The 26329-nt window shown below is 33.4% G+C and overlaps 4 protein-coding genes across 4 annotated transcripts in view; 1 reads left to right on the forward strand and 3 right to left on the reverse strand.

Annotated features, from left to right (window-relative positions):
• Positions 1-4812: 4812 nt before the first annotated feature.
• Positions 4813-5718, reverse strand: LOC101887842 (protein SGT1 homolog). The gene is given in 2 exon segments (XM_005182164.4): positions 4813-5469; positions 5472-5718. Coding segments are annotated over 2 exon segments (546 nt in total). The 5' UTR covers positions 5545-5718; the 3' UTR covers positions 4813-4996.
• A 230-nt stretch (positions 5719-5948) lies between these two features.
• On the forward strand, positions 5949-7273 carry LOC101887673 (deoxyribonuclease TATDN1). Its single transcript, XM_005182163.4, has 4 exons — positions 5949-6101; positions 6163-6342; positions 6450-7059; positions 7125-7273. The coding sequence occupies exons 1-4, from the start codon at positions 6056-6058 to the stop codon at positions 7228-7230; spliced, it is 942 nt and encodes a 313-aa protein (XP_005182220.1). The 5' UTR covers positions 5949-6055; the 3' UTR covers positions 7231-7273.
• A 132-nt stretch (positions 7274-7405) lies between these two features.
• LOC101889752 (U3 small nucleolar RNA-associated protein 25 homolog) lies at positions 7406-9918 on the reverse strand. The gene is made up of 3 exons (XM_005182175.4): positions 9534-9918; positions 8777-9481; positions 7406-8589 (listed from the first exon to the last, which is right to left on the reverse strand). Exons 1-3 carry the CDS (start codon positions 9799-9801, stop codon positions 7451-7453), a joined length of 2112 nt encoding a protein of 703 aa, XP_005182232.1. The 5' UTR covers positions 9802-9918; the 3' UTR covers positions 7406-7450.
• A 1238-nt stretch (positions 9919-11156) lies between these two features.
• Positions 11157-26329, reverse strand: part of LOC101889582 (mucin-5AC) — a 247916-nt gene continuing 232743 nt past the window's right edge. Inside the window, exons 16-21 of the mRNA XM_059125759.1 lie at positions 24124-24227; positions 23513-23848; positions 22582-23154; positions 19364-19733; positions 16356-16495; positions 11157-12623 (exon numbers count right to left, since the gene is read on the reverse strand). Coding sequence (XP_058981742.1) covers positions 12516-12623; positions 16356-16495; positions 19364-19733; positions 22582-23154; positions 23513-23848; positions 24124-24227 — 1631 coding nt within the window. The 3' untranslated portion in view covers positions 11157-12515. The remainder of the gene's footprint in view (positions 12624-16355; positions 16496-19363; positions 19734-22581; positions 23155-23512; positions 23849-24123; positions 24228-26329) is intronic.

Here is a 26329-nt window from a genome sequence, read left to right on the forward strand (position 1 = left end):
TTTCAGTTTTAGTATTTGAAGTTCGTAATGAATACTACATCCTAAGACAAAAAATGAATCATGTAGGTCCACGTCTTCGTATAGCCCCCATATAACGGCACCTCCCGATATTCGGTATTTTGATGATTTTAGCGGCATTATTTACCGGAATTGTTTCACATTTTGCATTTGAAGTTTATAATGGATGCTACAGCCTATGACGTAAAATTGTCTGTGCAGGTCCACGTCTTCATATAGCCCCCATGTAACGGTACCCCCCGATATTCGGTAGTTGGATGATTTTAGCGACATTATTTACCGGAATTGTTTCAAATTTCGGATTTGAAGTTCGTGAAGTTCGATATTACAGCCTATGACAGAAAATTGCCTGTGCCTTATAAACAGAATTTTTTTCAAGTTTCGCAAAAGTTGCCTTTGCAGGTCCACATCTTCGTATAGACTCTAATATACGGCTACATTAGGTATTTTCAAGATTTTAACAGATTTTTAAGGGATTTTATTTTTCTGAAATTTGTTAAATTTGTACCAAATAGCGGAGGGTATTCAAAGTTCGACCCGGCCGAACTTACATCTTTTTTACTTGATTTCATTACAATTTTACAAATATTGCCTGTAATTCTAGTCGACAATTTTGAGTGGTGAATTATTTATTTGTTGTACATTAAAAACTACATGGCTATATACAAATATATATATTATAGATAGATGGATGACAGAAATAATATAGGGAAGAAGAAGTTTATATTTTGTATATTTATGCCCTACGGACAACGCATTTGTAATACATTACAGTATTGATCATAGATTTACAACATATATTACAGTTTGGCTATAACAGATTAACCCATTTTAAGTTGGACAATAATTTCAAAAATAAATCTACCTCTACAACTGAACATAACACCATTCCACATATTTATGTTACATCCAGGCCCTTATTCACATACCAAAAACAAATTTCCAATATTTTATAACATTGTATTTTAATGCCAGCATGCCTGCTTCACATTTCCAAGTGCTATTAGACTGACATATTGTTTTAATATCTTTTTGTGGTTTCCATTTTAATTGCTTTTAATTTATTTCTATACATTTTGTTATATACCTGCACATATATATCTTCCACAATACAAATACCGCTTGCAATTGTGTAGTTTTACCTCTGAAACACACAAACGTATCCGCCATTTCGTAATTACAATTTAAAACCAAAATTCGTACATATTAAAGTATTTAATTAGTTACAAATGAACAGCAAATAAACAAAACAATTTTAGTGCTAACCAAATCCATAGCCCCATAATTATTTAGATAATAATTGCAATTTAATTGAAATTTATTTTACCGCTTTCCTTTTTTTGTATTTGTTGCAAACACCCAAATACCACGTGCCTTTTTTCAAATCCTTTTAAATTACATATTTTATTATCGACTATTTAATTGTTGTAAAAGCTTGGGATTACTACAAAAGGTCATTTCAAATGCCAATTAATGAGGAACATGGCAGTGGAATAATGGGAGGTGTGTTTTAAAAGGGGCATTTTACTCAGAAAGTGAAGAAATGGTAATGCGTAACATTTATTGTCTCCGCTACATGACAAGGTAAATGATGGAAAAATTGGTGGTCTTCAAAATCCCTACAATTTGGGTATTTCTATACAGAATATTTTTGGCTCTTACACCTTAAAACAACTATGCATATTTAGCAGAACTATTTCAGAACGAAATAACATTTTCTCCGCTTCTTTTCAGACACTTCCCATAGAGCCACAATACAGTCATTCTTTTGTCCATAATCCATAGATCCAAATCATTAGTATATTACAAGCAAAAATATTAAATCTTTTTATAAATATTTATTAAAAACAAGTAAAAAAGATGTAAGTTCGGCCGGGCCGAACTTTGAATACCCTCCACCATTTGGTAAAAATTTGGCAATTTTCAAAAAAAAATAAAATCCGTTAAAAATTCTGTTAAAATCTTTAAAAATACCCAATGTATCCGTATATTAGGGTCTTATACGACGACATGGACCTGCATAGGCAACTTTTGCCACAAGCTATTACAATATTCAAATGCGAAACTTAAAAAAATCTGTTTGGAATGTAGCTAAAATCATCAAAATTCCGAATATAGGGAAGAACTATGGGAGTTGTAAAACGTGGACTTGCACAGACAATTTTTTGTCATAGGCTGTAGTATCCATTACGAACTTCAAATGCGAAATTTTAAACAATTCCGGTAAATAATGTCGCTAAAATCATCAAAATACCGCATATCGGGAGGTACCGTTATATGGGGGCTATACGAAGAAGTGGATCTACATGGCCCATTTTCTGTTATATGCTGTAGTATCTATTACGAACTTCAAATACCAAATTGAAAAAAAAATCCGGTAAATAATGCTGCTAAAATCATCAAAATACCGAATATAGGGAGGTACTGTTATATGGGGGCTATACGAAGACGTGGACCTACATGACCCATTTTCTGTCTTAAACCGTAGTATCTATTACAAACTTGAAATACCAATTTTGAGCAATTCCGATACATAATGTCGCTAAAATCGTCAAAATACCGCATATCGGGAGGTACCGTTATATAGGGGATATAACAAAACGTGGACCTACATGGCCCTTTTTCAATACCAAAAGTCCTACAGACATAATACACATTTGAGTAAAATTTTATCAACCTACTACATTTCGTTCGGAAGCTAGAGTGATTTCCACAGACGAACGGACATTTCTAAATCGACATAGAATTTTATGCTGATCAAGAATATATATATACTTTGTGGGGTCTAAAATGTATATTTCGAGGTGTTACAAACCGAATGACAAACTTAATATACCCTCCATACTATGGTGGAGGGTATAATAATGAAATTAAAGGGAATGCCTTTTCTTTAGCTCCAAAAAAATTGAATATCTTTTTATAAATTCCTCTTCACCCGTTCTTATTAAGGCATTTAAAGTTAAAAAAATCCCTAAATCACGTACGCCCTACACCACTATGCATAAGCAGGGCTACCTGTAACAAATATTCCCAAACCAAATAAAATTGAATTAGTTCAAAATGAAGCAATATTTTCTCTGCTTCTCCTGAAGCAGTTCTTACAGTGTCATGGAAGAGTCATTATTATGTTCATATTTCAACAACATCCATTTCAGAGCCTATTTCTATATCTTCAGCCATATGACTAGAGAGGGTATATATTATTTGATAGGCCACAACGTGCCTCATCGAAATAACGGTTATAGACCGTAGGTCTCTTTGGACCAAATCCGTTTCAGGACATTTTGAGTCGATCTAGCTATGTCTGTCCGTCTGTCTGGCTGACTCTTTAAGGAAGTTTCCAATTTGGTCCAAACTTGGTAATTCATAATATTTTTATCAAACTTAGATGGAGGCACAATTATATGGAGACTTTAATCAAACTTGAACAATTCCATTAAATGATGTTTTCCGCATACTGGGAACACAAACTATCAATTAATAGCAAATTCGGGTAGAAAGTGAAACAAAAACAACGAAAGACCTTAAATCTTCCGGTATGGTTATATGCTATACCAAAACGTGTACCTACATGACGCATTACTAATAATAAATATGCTACGGACCTAAAATACACCTGATAAAATTTTATCAACCTACCTAATTTCTTTCGGCAGCCAATGTGATTTCCACAGACGGGCGGATATCGGTATTTCAACAAAGAATTGTATGCCGATTAATGGGGTCTATTTGTGGGGTCTAAATCTTATAATTTGAGGTGTTACATACGGAATGACAAACTTAATATACCCTTCACACTAAGGTTGAGGAAAAAAGTAATCTCAATCGAATCGTAGGCTTAAGCAATCTCGAAAAAAAATGGCTGAGGTATTGCTTAACTGTATCTGATATCTAGTACCAAATATGATAGATATGGGACACATATTAAAGAATTAGAACAATAATAGCAAATTGGATAAAACATATGACAGAACAACACAGCTATATCTGAAGCGAATTCCCCCTAAGTTCAGATGTTAGATTTTGAATTCGGTTTTGTGTACCACAATTATACTTGGTCTGATATAAAGCAGTTGGTGAAAAGTAAGTCGGGCACAAATAAATCCCCAGATCTAAAACGATTACTTCAAATTTCCTTGCGGCAAATAAGTGACCTATGGAAAGTTTCTTCTGTATTGAACAATAAATGTGAGCTGTAATTTTCTTACCAAAATACATCGTCCGACAGATTATATGCAATCCACTAAGAGGTACTATAGGCCCATGATATAAACTATATAATATCCCAAGTTATTTTATAACTATAAGTCTCATATACCTGTCAATCAATTCCCATCATCTGTTTGAAAAATGTAAAAGCGCATACAAGCCATGATAGATATATGACCACATATCTTAACCAAGTGGTTACTAAAAATATAATAAGAATATCCTTTTTCATAAATAGGTGACTTCAGTGATAAGTGGTTTTTAGTATTGAATTTTTTACGATATTGATGGGCCTTCTTTAGCTTTGCCACTAAACTCTGGCAAAAAAAACTGTTGTTGATCGATATCACCAAAAACCAATTTCATACAGAATTTCATTTGGTCTTTAATTAGAACCTATAACGTGGCCTTAAATTAACATTGTAAGATCGATTAGGCTTGTCGAGACGAAATTACCATAAAAGCTTTGAGTTGGACTCTCCACATTGCGGTTAACCCCGGAAAGTACAAAATACTTAAATATTATTAATAGACTAATATATATTCAGCACGTTAACGAACTTAAATGCGAAAGAAATACAAATATAGTATTTGATAAATTTTTTGTTTATTAGAAAGTGTATTGTGAGTATTACTAAAAAATATGTATGTATATGAATGTAAAACAAAAAACAAAATAGGTATTAAATAACATTCATTCATTTGTGTGTATAGGCTAAGATCTAACTTAAACTGCATTCGTCAAATAACTATCAGCATTCCTTTTCAACTAATCCCATTTACGAAACTCACAACCCTCTGGTGGTTTCACATCCACTTTATCTTTGCCAACTTCATTCCAATTTGTGCTCAAGACAGTACCGCCAGATTCGGAAAATGATTTATTCATAGCCTTTTGTACTTCGGGCGATGATGAACTGTAGATTTTCTTGAACAGACGCTGGAGGGCCTCTTCACTTTGGGCATCAGCCTCCTCGGCCTTTTCCACTTCTTTGGCCAAACTATCCCAGTTCTTTTTGTGAATTGGAGGTGGAGCTGCAGTTACCGGTTTTTGTTTTACCGCTTCCTCGAGTCCGTCCCAACGTATGCCCGTCTCTTTGGCCAGGGTGATTTCCACTTTGGACGGAAAATCTTTGTAGGAGCTACGTTCCACCACTATTGGGGCGAACAGCTTCAAATCCAACTCATAACCCTCGGCTGTCATATGGACCCTTTGCTGCTCGATGTCCACTTTGTAGTTTTGTCTTTGGCATTCTTGAGCATAACTGTGATGACCACCTTGGTCTCCGATTGATACCAATCATGACGTACTGACATTTTGTTGGTCGCTTAATAATTTTCCGTTTCTCTATGGATTCAAGTCTGAGATTTTGTGGATTTATACGCTATTTTTAAATTTGTTGCAAGCTTATGAGCAATCAGAATTTACTTCCTTGGGAGCCTTTGTTGTTATTTCTTGTTGTTTTTGTTTGTTCTAGAAATTGGGAAGTGTTCGGAAATGACACAGCAAAAAACAGGGTGTCTATTTGACGTTAAAAAAATGAATGAAGAGTTTATTGGCAGACAAAATATATATGTTACACAAGGGAATTCAAAGAAAATGTAATGCATTCCGGTGATTGAGTTTCCTATTATGGTAGATAAAGCAATAAAAAGCTTAAAATGTATTTAACCAAGAGCAAGTAGACTGCTTATGACAATTTGTAATTTTATGAATCACCCTGTCGTTGTTTCATCAGCTGTGATATCAATCACAATAGATTTTGGCTACTTGTCAATTTTGCCGGTGTCACCAGTCTATATTTGTCCAGACTCTCTTCAGGATTTTATGAAAACAATTTGGAACGTTTTAAAAATGTCCCTAAAGTATATAGGTAAGGTCCAAATTGCATAGCCTGTCCTATTTTCAAAATAATAAGTTATTGCTGCTTACAGATATTGGTGCCAATCTAACAGACCCCATGTTTCGTGGCCTATATGGAGGTTCACAGAAACACCAGGATGACTTGCAGCTCGTTCTGGATAGATCGTGGAAGCAAGGTTTACAGAAGATGATCATAACAGTGGGTACTTTGAATGAGGCCGATGAGGCTTTAGAAATGGCTAACAAGGACGGTATGTATATCGAAGTCTGTAATAATATTTACCATACTACGATGAACTCTTATATTGTGGACTGTTAATAAATATTATCTAACTATCCTTCGAATTTCTCTTTTCAGAAAGGTTATATGTGACCATAGGTTGTCATCCCACACGCTGTGGAGAGTTCCTTCCCAATCCGGAAGAGTATTATCAGGGTCTACGTAAGAAAATTACTTCCAACCCCAATAAAGTAATTGCAATAGGCGAATGCGGGCTGGACTATGATCGTTTGCACTTCTGTGAAAAGGATACACAAAAAGTATATTTCGAAAAGCAACTATCCTTGGCCGAAGAATTTAAATTGCCCCTCTTTTTACATTGTCGAAATTCCCATGACGATTTCATAGATATTCTAAAAAAGAATAAAGAAAAATTAGATAATTGTGGTGGTGGTGTGGTACATAGTTTTACCGGCACTGCCGAGGAGGCACAAAGTGTTATAGACTTTCATCCAAATTTGTATATTGGTTTGAATGGTTGCTCTCTGAAAACCGAAGAAAATCTGGAGGTTGTTAAGCAGATACCCAATGATCGTATTATGTTGGAAACGGATTGTCCATGGTGTGGTATACGGCCATCACATGCTGGACAAAAGTTTGTGCAAACGAAATTTCCCACCGTTAAGAAGAAGGAGAAATGGACTGCGGATTCGCTGATTGATGGACGTTGTGAGCCATGTCAAATAAGGTGGGTTGTAATGGCTTGTTGTTTCGAAATTTATATTAATGTAACGTTTTGTTTTTTTATTGTAGCCAAGTCTTGGAAGTTATTGCCGGTGTTAAAAATCAACCTGCTGACAAATTAGCCGATATTTATTATGAAAATACTATTAAATTATTTTTTCCAAAGGAAAAATAAAATATTTGGTAGATAGCAAAAATCATTGTGCAAGCACTTTTAATCGAAGCATTTTTTTATTGTTAACAACTTCAAAACTAATCAACAGGTTACATTATGCCTCAATCGGCCCTAACACTTATAGATAGTCCTCCCCAAAGTTAAACCTTATTGTCCAAAAAGAAAAACACATATGTGTTACTACAAATAAAAAAATTTATTCACACTTCATTTGCAATCGTCATTGCGCTGCATATACATGTATCGCCTTATCCGACTCCAAAAGATTTGTAGCATTTTCCGTACCCAATATACCATTCAATTGTAAACTATCATATTTCGTGTATAAAACTGTTATACTCATGGAATTTTCCAGGCCATCACGGCTATTCTGATTAGATGTATGCATAAGATTTATCATTTCCGAATAGAAATTTGGCCATTGAGGTGGTTGATACATAATCAAGTGACGTATACCCTTAATCCTTGTACGTTTGAAGAAATGTGATCTTTCGGAATAGAGCATAAAGTGGGCACCACTGTGGAAGAACATATCTCGGGCTCTGGCCATTTTCTCCTTTTTGGTGTATTCACAAATTTGTACAAAATTCACCGTTTCGGCCTTGAAGTAATTTCTCAATTGCACATAATCAAAATAGTTCGGTACATAAATCATACAATGGGCAAATATTGTACTCTTAAATTGCGGCAGTATCTTCTCAACAAAATAATTAAAACGTTTCTCAAACACCTGTTCGATATCAGAACATTCAATGCGATGGAAGACCTGGGATATGGGTACAATTACATTCCGTATATCCCCATTGATGATGGGGTTTGAGAAACGTATGCTGCCCTCATAATTGAAACATTTATTATTGAAAACTCCTCTAAACTCGGGAAGCTCATGACTGGTAAACAGCAACGTTTGACGATAGAATTTCGAATATCCATTTAAACACCAAGAACGAACACGATTAATATCGGTGGCTCGCATCGTTTTCGGTTGCAAATGTAAATGATCAACAACATGTAGGAGATTTTCCCAATTTTGTGCCAAAAACAATTCCGCTTGATCCAAAATCAACAATTCAATTGAGGATAGAAAATCTGCCTCAACATCACTGTCACTGGTGCCACCCATTGAAAGACGCAGACCCAAGGGTGAGGCAATCAAAATATCCGATGAAAAGAAATCTGTGTAGAGCTTAAGAGTCTTCTTCGTCAGGGATATGCCAATTCGAAAGTTGTCATCAGTATTTCCACTAAACGTTTTTTCATAATCTTCGGGTTTGGGATTGGTTTTTGGGAAGTAAATAGTATCACCGGTAAATTCTTTGACGAATCTTTCCATATTCATAACAGATTTGGCATCATTGTCTGGAAATAAAATAAAAATAGATTGGGTTAGTATTTTTTAAAATGGAGAATATTAAAAAAAATTGAACAAAAATAGCAATTCTCGGATAATTAAAAGCAAGTTTAAACAGAAATGTAAGCAAGTTAAATTTTTTCCTTAAGTCCGCCCAAGTGTCCATTCAATTGTGATCAGTTTTTACTCACTCACCCTTTTCCTTTTTCTTAATAATCTCGGCCATTATGTTCACAATACGATAGACAGAGTCACGAAACGGTGTAACAATCAAAACCTTGGGTCTAGCCAGACCCTGATCTCGATAAACATCATCTATAACCAAGCCCTTATTCTTTGCCTCTTCCTCCTCGATTTTTTTGTTGTTCAGCATTACACAGGCTCGTGTTTTGAATATGTGATTCAGGGCATGAATCGTATAGACCTGACGAATTTCTTCAGCATTATCGAAATTACGATATGGATAGTAGACATCTTTGTAGGTGCTTAACAAAGTCAAAAGTTCACTTTGGAAATTACTCATTGGCAAATTAATGCGATTGGCCAAAAATGGCTGTAGACCCAATGATTCCAAATCGTCAGCACTTTCCAATGCTGGCGGTGGATTCTCATCTATAAGATCTTTATTTCGATTGACTTCGATTTCTGGTGTTGTTATATAGCCATGACCCATTTCAGGCCATTCGATGGAAGATTTAATTTTCTCCGCAGTACCATTGATAAGTAATTCAACATCTTCTGCCGAGACTTCGGTCTGTAAATGAGTCTTAAACTGTTGTAACTTGGGCAAAACATATTGTCTTCTCATTTTCTTGGCTGTGACGTTTGTTTTTTGTTCAGGCTTCTTCTTGGCCCCCAAGAGTTGCAAGGGAGCTTCTTTGAAGGCTGGCTTCTTTTTTACTAAAAATAAAAACTCTGATTGAATTGTTTGACTTCTTATTCCACTACATACCGCTTGAACTCAAATCCTGAACCAAATCTTCAAATGGATTTGCCTCTTCCTCCTCTTCTTCTGACAGGCCACCACCCAGCAATTCATTTTCAAACACCTCTTTCGTCTGTAGATGGGACTTTTCCAATTCGATTTGTTTCTTTAACCGCTCGACCGTCGTGCTGCCACGATGCTTGAATTTGCTGTTAACATGATTTTTGGGTATGGGTTTTGATTTCTTGTATTGTTTCTTATGTTTTGTATGTCTTTTTGGTTTTTGGGCCCCCATGGCGAGGTTCCTTTAAGAGTTTCCAGGAGGTTCCTGGTCAATTGAAGAGCCAACGAAGAAGTAAACAAAACAAAAAAACGTGCAACTCTCACTCAGCTGTAGGAGTTCAATGGAAATATTCATTAAAAGGAGCCATGTGAACTAACCACATTTGTATTCTTGTTAAAGCTCCTTTAGTTCATCAGATGAGAGTTACATCTTATTAAAGCGGAACTTGTTTGGTCTGTACTTAAGTATACGTAAAATTAATAAAGCTAAGAAATGTATATTGCATAATTTAAATTGATTTTATTTATATATTTTTTATAGTCAAACAGCACTGCATGATACAGGGTGATTCACAGATAAATTAAAGTAAACACAGAACAAAGTAGGGTAATTCACATATAACAAAATATAAATAGCGTTACACCTCATAATACCATGTTCTCACTGGCTCTGGAACTAAGTATTAAGTTCGTCCACACGATGCGATTATTAACTGATAATAGAATGTTTCACTCTTTTTTCTTGATTTTTATGAATATTTGAATGAAATATTTCACTCTTTTTTCTTGATTTTTATGAATATTTGAATGAAAGCATAGACAGGGGTTTAAGTAATAATATTGAAGTCACTAAATTCTCAATAACAAAAATTGTAAGATATTTGTCAGTTAAAAATTTTTCCAAAATAAAAAAAAATTGAAAAGTACGTGATGACATCGAAAAATTTGGGACTACACAAGCGAAATTCTTGAAAGACGATATAATGTATTTTCGAAGTCGAGTGGGTTGAACGCGTAAATAGCATGTTGACTATGCTAGACATGATTTGAGCCACCTGGATAAAAAGACAAAACTAACTTTTCGTTTTCTAAATCTTCATTTGTCTATGATGAAAGTAAACAAAACAACTCGGGACCAAATGCTAAATTTGAACTAGAGGAAAAACTCTTTTTTTCAAAGTATGGCACTTTGTTTGAGGAGTGTTTTAATGTTAAAAATGCGCGATATCCTTTGTGCGTTTCGAAAATTTTGTACAAATGCTTTTTTCACAATTATCTGCAACATTTTTCAATCTAAAATAAAATGCTTCAGAGTTTTTAGTAAAAACTATAATTTGAGGCGAAGAGGAATTGAATCAGCGAACTATAACTTTTAAGTAGGGGTCTCTATGGAGACTTGCAGCAGAAAAGAGACAGCCTTACTTAAATACCCATTGGCGATTTCAATCAAATTGCATCGGTAAGTCCTGATTTTTAACAGGCGAGTTTACTGTCGGTAATTTTAACCGTTCTTTTTTAAACTTGCCTCTTGCCTCAATCATAAGTACTACATAACACACGCTACAGCCAAATAAAACAACAGCGATATTTTTAATTCATATTTAATTGATGTTTATTTTTATTGATTAATTCATTTGAAAAAAGCATATGTTGTTTCGTATGATATTATATATATGTATGGATTATATATAGATAAATGGTTGTTTTCGTTTTTAAGCATAGTAATGGGGGCTGGCTGGTTGGTTGGTTGGTTAATTTGTTGAAAACAGAAAATTATAAACATTAAATTAGTTAGGTAATTCAATAAATTATTAAATTTATATACAATGATTATTTTTAAACGACTTCTCTATAAAGAAAGCAAAGCAAAAAACTGATAAACATTAAATTAATAATCATAGTAATAATAATATTAATAACAAACAAAAAAAGTAAAAAAAAACTTAAAAGTTAAGAAAAAAGTAAACAAAAAATAAATATAGTTCAAAGGAAAAAAGAAAACAATATTTAAATTCGAGTAATGTTTTTAGTATAAAGAACAAAAAAAACAATTTGGTAATTATGATGATTTTTTAGTTTTTAAAAAACTTAAATAAAAAAGTAAAACTAGTTTGCTTAAACTTAAATACATTTTCCAATCTCCACGTCTGCTTTGTTTGCACAGTATCATTAGTAATTATTTCGAATTGTTGTTAAACTTTTTTTTATGATACTCTCTGTGTGTGTATATGTAGACAGACAGATAACTTTGAGGTTATGTTAATAAACAAAATTAAATAATAAATGATAATTTCTGTTAAATTAATACAGAGTATACATTTCAGAAAATGTTTTCGTATTTTAATTCTAATAATTGTGTATAATAGTAGTATTTATAATGTTGATTATAATTAAAAAATGTTTTAAATTTTCCACTTTTTACTTATTTTTTGAGTTTGTTTTGTAAAATAGTTTCAAACTGTTTTTTTTTCTCAAACTCCTTTTTTGCAAATTTAATTTATTTCATATGTTTGTTGTTGTTTTTGTTTCTTTTATATAGAGAGGATAATATGTATGTGGGGTTAGTGTTTGTTTTGCATTAATCTTATTATTGTTTTGCTCGTATTGTTTGTTTGCTGTTGTAAAATGTTAATTCTATAGCTAAGAATATAGGTAATTGTATAATAAATGTATATATATAAAAAAATTGAACCGCATGGCGGTATATTGTTTAGAATTAGAGGAGAGACTAATGACTTCCTTTACAGAAACACATACACACATAAATATATATATAGTAGTTTGTTTTCCTTTTGTATAAATAATAATAATAATAGTTATATTACGTTTTATTTTTGGGATATGGTTATTTAATTTTTAATTTGTTAATTCCAAGACCATGGGAACATGGGAGTGATGTGGCTTCTTTAAGACGGTACGGTACCAGTTTTGTTGAACTTTTTATTTTTAATAGATTTTCGGAGCGCTGCGATCATTGATTTTTTGGTTGCGTTTTAATGTGGCCCCACGTTTGATTTGATCCATCAAGGATTCATGACAGATACGGGGATCCGGCTAGAAATGTTGTAAATGAAATAAATAAAAAGAGAAATTAAAAAGAAGTTAGTAACTATTTTTTTCACGTCCATGACAATGCAACAATCCATACACAAACTATACATATTTAATGTGATAAATATTATTGTAATGACATATTATTAATACAGTTTATTATGCTATGAAGGATGATGGATAATTTTAACACAAAATACTAATGACAAATGCTAATTGGTTTACATATAAATCAGGCTGTAAGGAGAGAAAAACAACAGGATATATTTTACATAAATGTTGTGGAATTGTACATATAAAATAATAACTGTTTCATATTAAGTAGACTATTTAAAAATTAAAAAAAGTTTGAAATTTTCCGAATTGCTACAATTGTTACATGGTATTTGCAGTGGACAAATTTCAATTGCAACATAGGGTAAAGAATTTCGTAAACGAAATTTGTCTATATTCCGTTTAAAAACATATATTTTGTGTGGATGAGCAGTACAACATTTCAAAACTGAAAATTGAAATAAATAGAGGAAATTTGTAGTGAAAAAAAAAATATATAAATTTTAGGTGATATTGATAAAGTCCTGACTTCAAGAAATCTATTCCATTTCATCATGGTTGAATAGTTAGCCTGAATTTTTTAATATATAAAAAGGGCTAATTTAAGTATGCATTTTGTATTGTATAATAACAAATCTTGAGAGCAAGACAAGAAGACGATTTTGTCTACAAGACTTTCAAATCCGTATACCCATGATATGTTAAAGGTAGTAAGTGAGAGTGGAAAATCAATGACAATGCTTTAAACCAATACCTGAGACAAGCCTATTTCATAAATTACTGTCCAAAGGTAAAAAGTCGATTGACATAATTATAATAACGATGGTCTATGGTCAGGATCTGGTCTTTAAACTGGAGACACTTTTTTGAAAATGTAGATAATGTAACTTTAGCCTACCTTAATCTAATAATATAGCATTTGCTTCTACACATTCCTCTAATAAAAACATCGCATTGAAATAATATAATCCACTGTGAAAATCTGGCAGTCTAAAGTTTTCAAAAGTAATGATTTTTTGAGTCGTCGCAAAATTAAAAAAAATCGTCGTTTGGAATAAATAAATTCAGCACCGAAAATTTCAAATTCATACGTTGTTTAGTTTTCTAAACTTGAGAAATATTTCACTTTTTCGCAAAAAGAAGTGATCATTTTAAAATTGAAACATCGAAAAAAATATCCATATCCGAAAAGTATATGGAGTTAACCGATGGGTTTTCCATTAATCGTCGTTGCCGGCCGACTGATCATAAGCTACGTCGTGTATTTCCAGATTGGGACCTTAAAAAGCAAGAAAACCATCCAGAATTTCCAAGAAAAATAATTTCCATCTCGCAGCAAAGTTGCACTCGAAAAATCTAATAATAATTGTTGAGAAGGCAATCCATCCTCAAAATAAGACTCTTTACTTAATATTTCGAAAATAAAATTGAATCCTCACATTTACGGTGAATGGATTACACTTTCGAGAGATAGATAATTAATAATCTTTTGTGATTGGAGTTGGGTGCTATTGATCCGAGTAAGGTTTCAACAAGACGGCGCTAGGTTCTGGACAAGCTATGAAACCAATGCAAAATTGACCACCAAGGTCTTATGAATTAATACCTTGCGTCTTCTTCCTATGTGACCACGTGAAAAGTTAGGACTACGCTTAAAGCTCAGCGCGGATTTAAGTCCTCAAAGAAGGCTATTGAGAATCTATGTTAGTGACTTTGCGACTTAGCAATGTAAAATTTCATGGAAAGCATATCGTCTAGGCGTAATCGTGGCCGCTGTTTAAATTCCAATTTTTCATTACTAACTGTATTCCTTCTTTATTTTCAATTAAACATCCATCAATATCTATACATTTTTTCTTTGATAACCCAACAATAAATACAAAAAAATTAACATAGATAGAAACGGTTTAAAAAGCCATGGAATCAAACCAACTTCAAATCTGAAATCTTGAAATGAAAATTAGTACTTGGAAACAAACAAAATTAATACTTGAGATCCTGAAATTGAACCCTATTAGAATATTTAATAGGGAAATTAAATTGCAGTCAAAATAGTTGGATGATATAAAATAATTTGAGGATGTCAAAATCCAAAAAAAAAAAAATAAATAAATAAATAAATAAAATAAAATTAAGATTTTTAGAGTTTTTTTAAATATATGACAACCTATCTTATTGGACCACGGAATGTCTTAGAAGCACCAGGAAATGAGCTCAAAGACCTTAAAATACTATTCGGTCGGTAGCGTTTTATGGAGCCACAATAAAATGTTAATATAACCTATATTGAACAGTTTCCTCTATAAAAAGTCACCTATAATAAATCTAAACAATTTAATTGGAAATAATTCGGATAAAAAGTATTTCTAGAATCAGAAATTTGACCTCGAAATGTGACCTCGAGAGAGGGAGCCAAAATAGATTACTTGAACAAAACTAATGTAGAGCTAAAAGACATTCAGTCAAAAATTATAGTAAAACGTTCAATGTTTTCCTAATTAATTACAAGTTTGAGACAAATACCAAAATAAAAAGTTGGAAAAAGACTTTCTAAATTTTCTAAATAAAAACTGTCTTCCAATGGCATATTTGAATATTTGGTGCAACAAAGGTATTCTATTCGTGAAAACAGATATTATGATACAAAAAATAGGAAAATAGGAATTTTCCGTCACAATGCATTTTTTAAAAATGCTTTATGCTTTTTCTTTGAATATCTAATTTCATCTCCCTGAGTCAAAAAAGTTAATAAATTAAACTCATTCGTATTCAATTCCTTTTATATAAATTTTAGTCACAATTGTTGCCCAGCAAAATGATATTAACCTCACCCACTTCGATAATTTGTGGAAGGAATTATTCATTAGATTATGTTATTTCTGATATTTTCGCCGAGTAATTTCCCATAATTATATTATAATATATTGCAAATTAGATTATATTAAATGAATGTGAGGGATTATAGCATAAAAACGCAAACATTAATATTTTAGATCCAAAAAATTTAATAATAAGAGCATGTTTCATGATATGGATGTTGTGCAAGGTGTGGATGCGTTTGACAAAGTCACTTTCCACACCTTAAAATTAATTGTACAATGAGTTTAAATCATAAAATGTTTGGTTTATTTAAGGATGATGTAAAACCTTATGACAAGAGTTAATGAAAAGCCGCATTAATTTGTTGAATCTCTTGAAAAGACAAGCAAGCTATAAACCAAGAAAATCAAAACAAAAAAGAAAATACCTTTACTTTTCAATATTATGGAGTCTATAATGCCTCGTCGGAGATAGTGGCCGAAGATGAATTTGTGTCAATTAAAGGAAGATTGCGATATTGTGCACTTGGACGTTTAAGATGCTGTGTATTTTGATACATCTACAGTAAAAGAGTCATTATACGATACGAAGTGGGGGTATATTTCATACACATTACAACGAATCACAATAATTTACACAGAAATCAAAGGGAAATCATTTCAAAGTATGGTGGAGAAATAAAAAAACAAAAGAAAAGAAGAAAAACAAAAATTAGATATTAATTAATTACAAGAGGATATAAAAACTGTGGGACATTACATAGGAACAATAAATCGTGCTCTGCTAAATGGCGGCAACCAATTTATAGAATTTTCAAAACTATTTCTAGCAATAATCGTCGTTCAATTATCATTTACTTACCAATGCTTTGCTATTAATTAAATTACGTACAGCAAAGGCTCGACCTGATAGACTTTGTTTAGCCAATTTTTGATTGAGATTTTCTAAGAATTCAGCTTTTGCTTTGGCTCGTGTCATACCAGTATTTGTGCTGGTATAATCTAAAAATATTGATTTGTAGAGATGGTGAAGAAAAACAAAACAAATATTGAGTTTAGAAAGTGGCATTTGAGATATAAAAAAGGGCGTGTTAAACAAAAACTCAATTGGCAATCAAAAGTAATTAACGTAACAAAACCCAAAACATTATTATTGTGCTATTATACAGACTTAAAGGAAACGAATTTCGTTAGGAAAAAAACAAGGAACAAAATATTGTATAAAGTATAAAAGAACATATTTACAAAATTGATTCTTGGAATAAAACTGAAAAAAAGGTAAGCAGATTTGGAGATCGCAGACAATATTGAAACTAAGAAAAATAATTTACCATTCAAGTTATGAAATATTTAAATAAGAAGCAGTCGATTTGGAATATTTATATTTTCCAATCTATTCTTTTTCACTGTGAATATAATTAGTGGTAATCATACAATGAAATATGATAATTTTTGGAGTTTGCTGAATTTTTCATCAAATTCACCACAGTCCAAAATTGATTGCAAATGAAAGCTGAGGCTTTGCATATATCATAAACAATATTTATAATATTTTTAGACCTTTAGGTTCCAAAGAAAGCACTTATAACTATTTATTTTTCACTCATATCTGGTGTATTACGCTTTTAATGCAATCATTAGGTCATTTCAAGTGATATCTACTCTTTTTCGAGGTGTGGTGAGTTTTGAAAGAAACTCAACTCAAACTCTCAAATTAATGGAAATTAAAGAAAATATATCTTAGAAAAGCAAGAATATTGAAGGGAAGTGCAATAAGAATAAATTCAAAACCATTTTAAAAATATTCTTTTCAAGTTGTGCTTATGGTGATGATGGCAGATATCTACAGAGTACATGAAAAGATTTGAAAGGAGATGAAAGGAAATGCATTGCTTTGCGAAATCAGGCCAGATTTGTTATAGACTCTTTACAGGTGTTTTTTGGTACAAAATGCAGCGGCAGTTATTAATTTTGCTCCTTTGTGTCTTTGGCACCTTTACAGCAGTCGATAAAACGCTTCAAAATAAACGATACAAAAAAATTGAACATGAAAACAAAAGCAGCATGCAGAAATAAATCATGAACAATTCTCTTCATTTCGCGCTCCCGCAGAGAGAGAGAATGAGAGAAACTTAATCTCAAAAAATAACAAATGTGTATCTAACGAAAATAAATCATTTTGAGAACAAAATAAACGCAGTCAAATGACAACTGAAAAACAAACGTCAACTCAAAACGATAATTCGGGCATAGCATAACGCGTTATCTCACTTGTGTTGGCCGTGGTGAATGTAGTTTGCGGCTGGTGATGATGAGGATGATGATTGTAATATATCGATCCACCATTACCAGAATCATAGTGGCCACCACCGACGCCGCCGCTGCTACTGTTGCCGCCTCCACCACTTGTGGCTGTGCCACTGCTGCGTCGACCACTGGTCCCATAAATGCTGGCTATGGAAGAGGGCGTAGGTGAGTTACAAATCGGTGAAGCCGGCTGAGAATGGACGGATGATGCGCCTCCGGGCGATTGGCAGTGTATGGTTGTGGTCTGTATAAACGGATTGGTGGCTACGAAAATTTTCTGTTGAACACTGGAATGGCGTGAGGGTATTGGTGGTTGTTGCAACGGCGGCTGCTGTTGTTGTTGCTGTTTATTGGATGCCAGTGAAGAGCTTGAGATTGTCCTTTGCCTATTGCTGCCAGTGGAAGCAGCTGGTGGTGCTGGTGCCTGATATTGTTGCTGTTGCTGTTGAGAGGACGATTGGTGTGGCAGTGGCATGGGTGGTCTTTGACTAATATTCTGTGGCGCCTGATATTGCTGCTGCGGACGCTGTTGATCCTGTTGATGGCCTCCGGATATGGCGGCTGGGGCGTGATATTGTTGCTGTTGGGCTGCTTGGGTAGTACCATAATGGCTTTGTTGTTGTTGGTGCTGCTGCTGAAGATGTAAACGTTGTTGTTGTTGCATCAAATTTCTGGGCAAGGTGGCAGAGGATGAAGCCGCTGCATAGGAAGCCAAGTTCGATGTTGGATGCACTTGCTGCAGCTGCTGATTATGTTGATGATGATGATTGCTACTACGTTTGGGCATGGTGGCCGAGTTATTGTTGCTATGTATTGGTGGTGGAGGTGGATCTTCAAGCGGCGGAGGACACGTATAATGTTGTTGCTGCTGCTGTTGTTGTGATGATGGATGATGACCACCACTTTGGTAATGGGATGCCTGATGCGCTGGGGACTGAGACAAAGGCTGCTGTCGCTGTTGCTGCTGCTGATGATGATTGGCAGTGGCTGATGCTTGTGACTGATGATGGTGACCAGCAGCTGTCATGTGTTTAGGCGCATAATATTGAGAAGAATTATATGGATTTTGATTCATATTGGCATTGGCGTTTGTTTCAGCGGCTGCATTTTGTTTGGAGGAATTGTTGATAGGAGGGTGATAGTGAGAAGAAGCAGAAGTCGGGGGTTGAGCAGTAGAAGAATTTATAGTATTTACAGAAGACATATTAGAAGAGACATGGGTGGAGCTAGCAGTATGGTGTTTGGCCTTCACCGAAATGCCAGACGAATGAGATTCCTTGGCAAAGGAGGTGACTTTGGAAAGTAACGACGATGTCGATGAGGAGAGTGGAAAATGTGGTGAAGCATTAAAACTAGCCGAGGCTGTAAGATGTGTGGTGGCGTTGGTGTTGGTATGAGAAGATGATGAAGAGGACGATGATGTCTGTTGTTGATGCTGTTGGTGGTGTACTAAAGTTTTGGATGATGATGATGAAGTTGTAGATGAAGATGACAACTGATTGGCTGATGATGAAGTGCTAAAACTACCATATAATTTTGATTTAGAATTTTCAATAAATTTACCGTCGTAGGTTTGCTGCTGTTGTGAGACATGAGGCGACATTTGCGGTTGCTGCTGCTGTCCATAATTGCGCATGTAAATATCTTCAGATCTCGACTCACGAGTATGTGCCTGGGAAACTCCATAGATTGTGGCGGCTTCATTGCTGTTGCTGCCGCTTGAGGTGTTCTGGTGTTTACTATTTAGGCGTGCATTTAATTGAGCTATAAGATTTGGATTGGTTTTTGGTTGAGCTGGCACATGCGACTGTGTTGTCGATGTTGGCGTCTGATGACCATTGTTCGGTCCGGGGCTGTTGGTGCGAAAACTCGACATATTGTTGAGGATTTTCGGTTGTGCATAGATGCCACCGGGTGATGAAGTGCGAAATGACTGGAAGTGAGAAAGAAACCATGGAAAACGTATTAATTAGACAATTTTGAAATGGTGTAGGAATTTACATAAAATATGAAAGGAAAATGGTTATTGCAACATGTGTGTGTTAAGTGTTAAAAGATTCATTCCAAAACTTTCGAGTAAAATATTGACCTCTTTTTTGTATAGTAAGAGAGAGATATCTTTATTCACCACTTAGAATAGTTGGATATTAAATTTTAGATATTTACAGGGATCAATCAAAATAATGGATGTTTAATATGCCGATGAGATTTTTTATATTTAAAATGGTTGGTTTTTTATATCCTCCTCGATGGGTTTTCTTTAATTTCCTTCTTGTCTGTCTGCTTAGTATGCGAAATAGAGTCCGCATTATTTTTTCACGTATTGTTTCGTTTTTGTTTTGACATTGAAACAGAACAATTTTGGTAATGTTTTTTATGTATTTTGTAGGGTTTAGCATCGTACGTTTTACCAAATTGACTGTAATTTGGGATTTTGTTTTCTACGTATAAAATAGCTGCTCTCGAAAAATGTTCAATATTGCCATAGCTTCCAAAAAACCCTAGCTATATTTTCCCTTTGATGCGACATTTTAAACTTGAATTTTTAAGAACACCTGACAAGCCGAAACGGGTACTTATGGTGCTGCATGGATTGATATGGAAAGGAGTGTTAAAGAAAATTCCTCGGTACGATCCTAGATCATCGTCTGATTTGGGGTAAAGGGACATTTTATTGTGATAAGCTACTACGAACTCAGTGAGGCAAAATTAGCCGAACATTTACATTGAGATTATGTAACGGTGGTCCTTATCACATTGACTTGTGGAAGTTTGCTTTAATTCATGTGCTTGCGAAAAAATACATTTTGTCCAGAATAAGTAAAATCAAAGAGGTTTTTCAGTCCTAGCTACCAGACTCAACATGAGCACACCTAAATTAGCCATCTGACCTGGAAAAGAGCATATTATTGTGTTGAATAGAGTTTCATTGGCGCCTACTTTGTTAGAAAAATATATAAAACCAGCTTCAGATGGTTAAAACGGGATCTTATTGTGCTCCGCTTCTGTTCCCCAAATGTAAGTAGGGTAGACGGGATTGGAGCTCCTGCTTCCCGAATGTAAGTAGAGAAGACGGGATTGGAGCTGAACATGCCCTGAACAGTCTGTTTATGTATAAGTGGATCCAAGATGCCTTTTGTCACAGCGCCACTAAAAATAACTCGAAACAAATTTCAGGGGTTTTCAGGGTGAAATTTAGGCCAAAATCCTGAAAGTAGCTCTAGAGGTCTCTGAGTCCGTCAAACCAGCTGGTTTCGTTGAAAATAGTTGACTGTTTGAAACTGGTTATAGGAGTCTTCTGACCAGTATTCTTGCGACGAGTGACTTGCTTTCTTCATTCTTTGACAAGCAATGGAAGATAATTGCTGACTGCTAATGGGTCAGAACTTTGAATTTTAGATGGGATGATATTGTCATTTAGGCTTCAACTGTCTCAAAATTGATTGGATCAAATTGCTATCGAAAGAAAATAATTGGCGTGGCAATATAAAAATATTAACAATTACATTTTTGAGCTAGTAAAGATAGTCTAAATGTCGGGCGTACACCCCTTTGCATATTTAGTAGAGCTTCATATAACAAATAAAAAATATAACAACATATAGCTATATCTGAACCGATTCTCGCCAAATTTGACATAAACGGAGGATAAAAATATCAAATCGGAGGACCAATTTATAAGGGAGCTATTCCTAGTTCTGAACCGATTTCGATCAAATTTGACATACTTATTTCCAAGCGTAATTTGGTCGTATATACAAAATTCCGTACCATTTTAGCTGATATTACACGTTTGGTGCACAATAAAAGGGAAATCGGACGAAGATATATATGGGAGCTATATCTAAATTTTTACCGATTTTCTCCTATTTCAATAGGGTTCGTCCTTGGGCCAAATATAGATCAAATATAGAATGATTTGTGCGAAATTTCATCTGGATCGGGCAATAAGTGCGAGCTGTACTTTGTTAACAAAAATACATTGACATACAGACGGACGGACAGGCATAAATGGACTCAGAATGTGATTCTATGCAAATCACATTCTCGTGTCCTTTTGCCTGTTACAAAAAATGCACAAAGACATAATACCCTGACCAACTTGTGGTGTAGGGTATAAAAATTTGTTTGTTTGGGCCGCAAGGGTTTCTTTTACTTGATGGGTGGTCTGGAATTGACTCAAATATCATTATTTTCCAGAATGTATCACAATGGACCAGTGCCACCGGGTAAAGTGACTGCAGAATATCGTATCCCAAAATACTTTTAAAATGAGGGCAGGGGTTAATTCTGCCACTTGATACCTAGTTATTTTCATCGAAAATTGAATTTTTGAGCTAAAATGCACACACACTGAAATGTATTACGTTCGCTGGCAAATACGTTCTCCGATTTTGACATAAACATCTTTGTCACATTTACCATCTCAAATTTAATTTTTTTTCATTAAAAATTTCAGTCCGCTCTTGTAGCTTCTTTTTCGTAAGATGCCTACATTTTTTAAGTGTAATGGGTAATGGGTAATGGCTGAAAACCACGTCTCGCCAGAAATCGTTGAAGTTTGGTCAATTAAGTTTTTTATGGAAATTTTAGACTCTAGTGCAAAAACGTTGGTGTGATGAATACAAAGTTAAATTCACCACACCCTTAATATTGCAGGGCGACAAAAATACAGGATATTAGTGACCAAAATATTATGATTTTGTTAGTTTTGAGGTTAATTTTCGTGGGACATGAACTCATTTTTATTTCCAGTTGGAAAATTCTAGCACTTCACTTACAGTTGGTGATTTTGAACCGTAAACGGTTTCACCATTGTTATCATAATAGCTATGTTGCGGCATTTGTTGTTGATTCGATGGCAACTGATGGGGTTGCGGCTGCTGTTGCTGGTGATAGCGTAGCTGTGGGGATTGTTGTTGGTGGTTGTGGTGATTTGTGGAATAGTGTTGCTGTTGTTGATTTGGTGGATTGGGTGGTGGCAAAGGTGGTGGTGTTTCATCCAAATCGGTAACGATTAAAGAACGATTTAAGGGTGGCGGTGTTGGGGGTGTGGGCGTACGAGATTTTTTGTTGGATGTGGGCGACAAAAGCACCGGCGACGATTTGGTATATTGATGGTGATATTGTCTCGGTTGCTGTGGGTAAATTTTCGGAATTGTATTACTGGACAAGGTTGAGGTAATATTTGCGGTTATAGCATTAGATGGTATAGCATCAAATGATGGCACTTCAACATAAGTGTTATAATAAGCATCGTATTCGGGCTCATCATGCATGGGCAAAATGATGGGAGAAGAGGGTGTTGTTAGAATGGGTGAATATAGATCATGATGATAGTGATTGAGGGGAGTCTGTGTGTGGAAGTTGCGATAGTATTTAAATAGGTGGGGTTGGTGTAATTTTTCGTGGTGTTGATGGTGATGATGGTGGTGGTGTTGTGTAGAGATGAAATCAAAGCCATAAAAGAATAAAAAGAAGAAAGTAAATGAAATGATAAATAAAGTACAGTACCATAAAAGTAGGATATAATGAAATGATATAAATATGTATTGCTAAAAAAACAGCTTCAACTAATGATTTAAATGAACTGAAAAGGAAAACTTTTAAATTTTTTTAAAAACTTTTCACCAGATTTTTCACTAAAGAAAAGCTTTTTACAATCCATTCCAAGCGTTGATGCTAATTCTATGGGGCATAATGCCACCTCACCTGTAACATGGATTGTGTTGCACTTGGCAAAACTGGTGGTGGTGGAGATGTGGCCATTTGTTGTGCCTGTTGCTGCTGTTGCAGACGCCTTAGTGTCTGTGGTGAGGCTGGCTGATGTCTCAGGCCAGCCGATAAAGCTTTTACCGTATCCGAAACCTTTAACGAAGAGTTGGGCATACCAACCGGTGGTGGCGGTGGTTGTTGATGATTATTTGTTAGCATTGTCGTTTGACGTCCATCCAGAAGATATGCCGGGGGTGGTGGTAAATTTTCGGTAGAAGTATTCAAGGAGTGCGCTTGTTGGTGTAATAGATTTGTGGTACTCGCATTTGTTGGCTATTATTGTGGAGGGGGTTTTGTTTAAAAGGTAAAGATATACAAAATTAAAAAAAAGAACACAAAAATTAAAAAAATAAATTAAAGAAAAATAAATACAATAAATAAAAATATAATAGTGTGTTATGTGTGTTAGAATAAAGTTTTTGTGAGGCTGTGATTTTTTTTTGGAAAGTTTGGAATTTTGTTCTATTTACACCAATCCAGATCAGATTTCAAAATATTGGTCAATTGTTTTGCTTTAAATGAAAATATCTTAATTGATACAAACTTACCGTTGTTGGTGTATTTGGACTAGGTGTTACTGATGAGCTGCGTCTAATTGGCGGCGGCGGTTTGGCAGTATTTACCGAAGATCTCCGGGCAATGCGTGTCGATCCTAGTTAATATAAAAATCGAAATAAGTAAAAGTTTTCTTTTTTGTAAATTTAATGTTAAAATTTTTTTATTATTAGTTGTAATTATTTAATTGTGGTAAATAACAGCAGTGACTGTTAGATTTGATTTTGCTATGCAAATACGTTATGTTAAGACAAGACACCATAATATTTCATTCTCATAGTTATTTAGTTATACAGCTACTATGCCGTTCGCAGTTGGAGAAATAAACATTAAATGGTTGAAAGGTAGGTCAAAGGGTATCTTAAATTTTTTCTATGTCATGGTATAAATATTATTGTAATGGTATCTTAAATATTAATTTGCATTGGTATATGTCCTTTTAAAAAACAAACGAATTAAAATACATTTAAAAATAATTGTGTGGTAAATATTTTTAAACATTCACTTAACTTGAAGAAATTTGTTTTTGAACTATGGCTTCTTTATGAAGAGAAAAATATTTCTTTTATTTATTTTTATTTCTTACTTTACATTTCAGAGAAAATAAATTAAATGAAAATAAAAAATACTTTTGGTATTTTTTGGTTTTTTCAAAAATTTAACTTTTAAATATTCTAATATTTCAATTAAAAATATAAAATATCAAACAAATAATAAAAAATAATTTTTCGATTGAATTTTGGAAAATAATTTAAATTGAAAACAATTTTTGTATTAATTCCAATTTTTGAAGTGTGGCGATTAAATTTAAAAAATCACATTTTTTCTGTGGATTTTGAAATTAAATACTTTAATAATTAATGAAGACTTTGGAAAATATTTTTGTTTACATTTTCTGAAATATGTTACCTAAAAATATGCTACAATTTAATTTTAAAACGAATTTACGGAAAGTATTAGTATTCAAAACTGTCTTAAATTATTTTTCATGAATTGTAAAAACCTTTAATTTTACTCTTAGCCATTTTTAGAGGTGTGGTGAATTTCTTCCAAAGTTCACCACACTCAATTTTTCTGATTTTTAAAGAAAATTTATGATTTTGAAATCAAAGAAACTTTTATAATTAATGAAAACTGTAGAAAAATATTTTTGTTTATATTTTGTGGAAGATTTTACCTAAAAATATGCTATAATTTTAATTTAAAATGAGTTTTTGAAGAGTATTAATATTCAAAACTGTCTTAAATTATTGTTCATGAATTGTAAAAAATTTTAATTTCACTCTTAGTAATTTTTAGAGGTGTGGTGAATTTCTTACAAAGTTCACCACACTCCATTTTTTTTTTTTGGATTTTTAAACAAACTTTATGATTTTGAAATTAAAAACTTTAATAATTATTTTACCTAATAATATGCTATAATTTTAATTTAAACTAAATTTTCAGATAGTTTCATTATTCAAAGCTGTCTTAATTTCACTATTAGTCATTTTTGGAGGTGTGTTGATTTTCACTCAAAATATGGTACACTTTGAGTTTTAAACGAATTTTGAAGAATATTAGAACTCGAAACTGTCTAAAATTATTTTTCTTTTAATGGAAAACACTATAATTTCAAAATTGGCAAACATTTTGAGGAGCGGTAAAAATTCACCACACTCCAAAAATTTTGGATTTTGATATTTAAAACTTTAATAATAAATAAAAACAATATACAAATATTTGTTGCAGATGTTTGTCGAAAATTTCACCTAAAATTATGTTATAGTTTTCGGTTGAAAACCAATTTCTAGGAGCATTGGTATCTGAAGGCGGTTTAAATTACTTTTATTTTTTTAAATTATAATTTCACAAAAAATTTTGATTTTAAAAATAACGATTTAAATATAATACATAAAAATGTATACGGTAAATATTTAAACAAGATTTCACTGCAAAATATTCTAAAATTTTAAGTTTAAAACTAATTTAACAGAATATTAGTATTCACAATAGTCATCAATTATTTTTCAGTTCTTGCAAAACCTTTTACTGTCACCACAGGCCATTTTTGGAGGCATGGTGAATTTCTTAAAGACTTAAATAGCTAATAAAACAATTATAAAAAAATTTTGGTAAATGTTTGCCCAGGATTTCACCTAAAATATGTTATAATTTACAATCTAAAGTTAATTTCAAGGAGTATTAGTATTCAAAACT

The sequence above is a fragment of the Musca domestica genome, unplaced genomic scaffold, assembly GCF_030504385.1.
Source record: "Musca domestica strain aabys unplaced genomic scaffold, Musca_domestica.polishedcontigs.V.1.1 35, whole genome shotgun sequence".
NCBI classification, from domain to species: Eukaryota; Metazoa; Arthropoda; class Insecta; order Diptera; family Muscidae; genus Musca; species Musca domestica.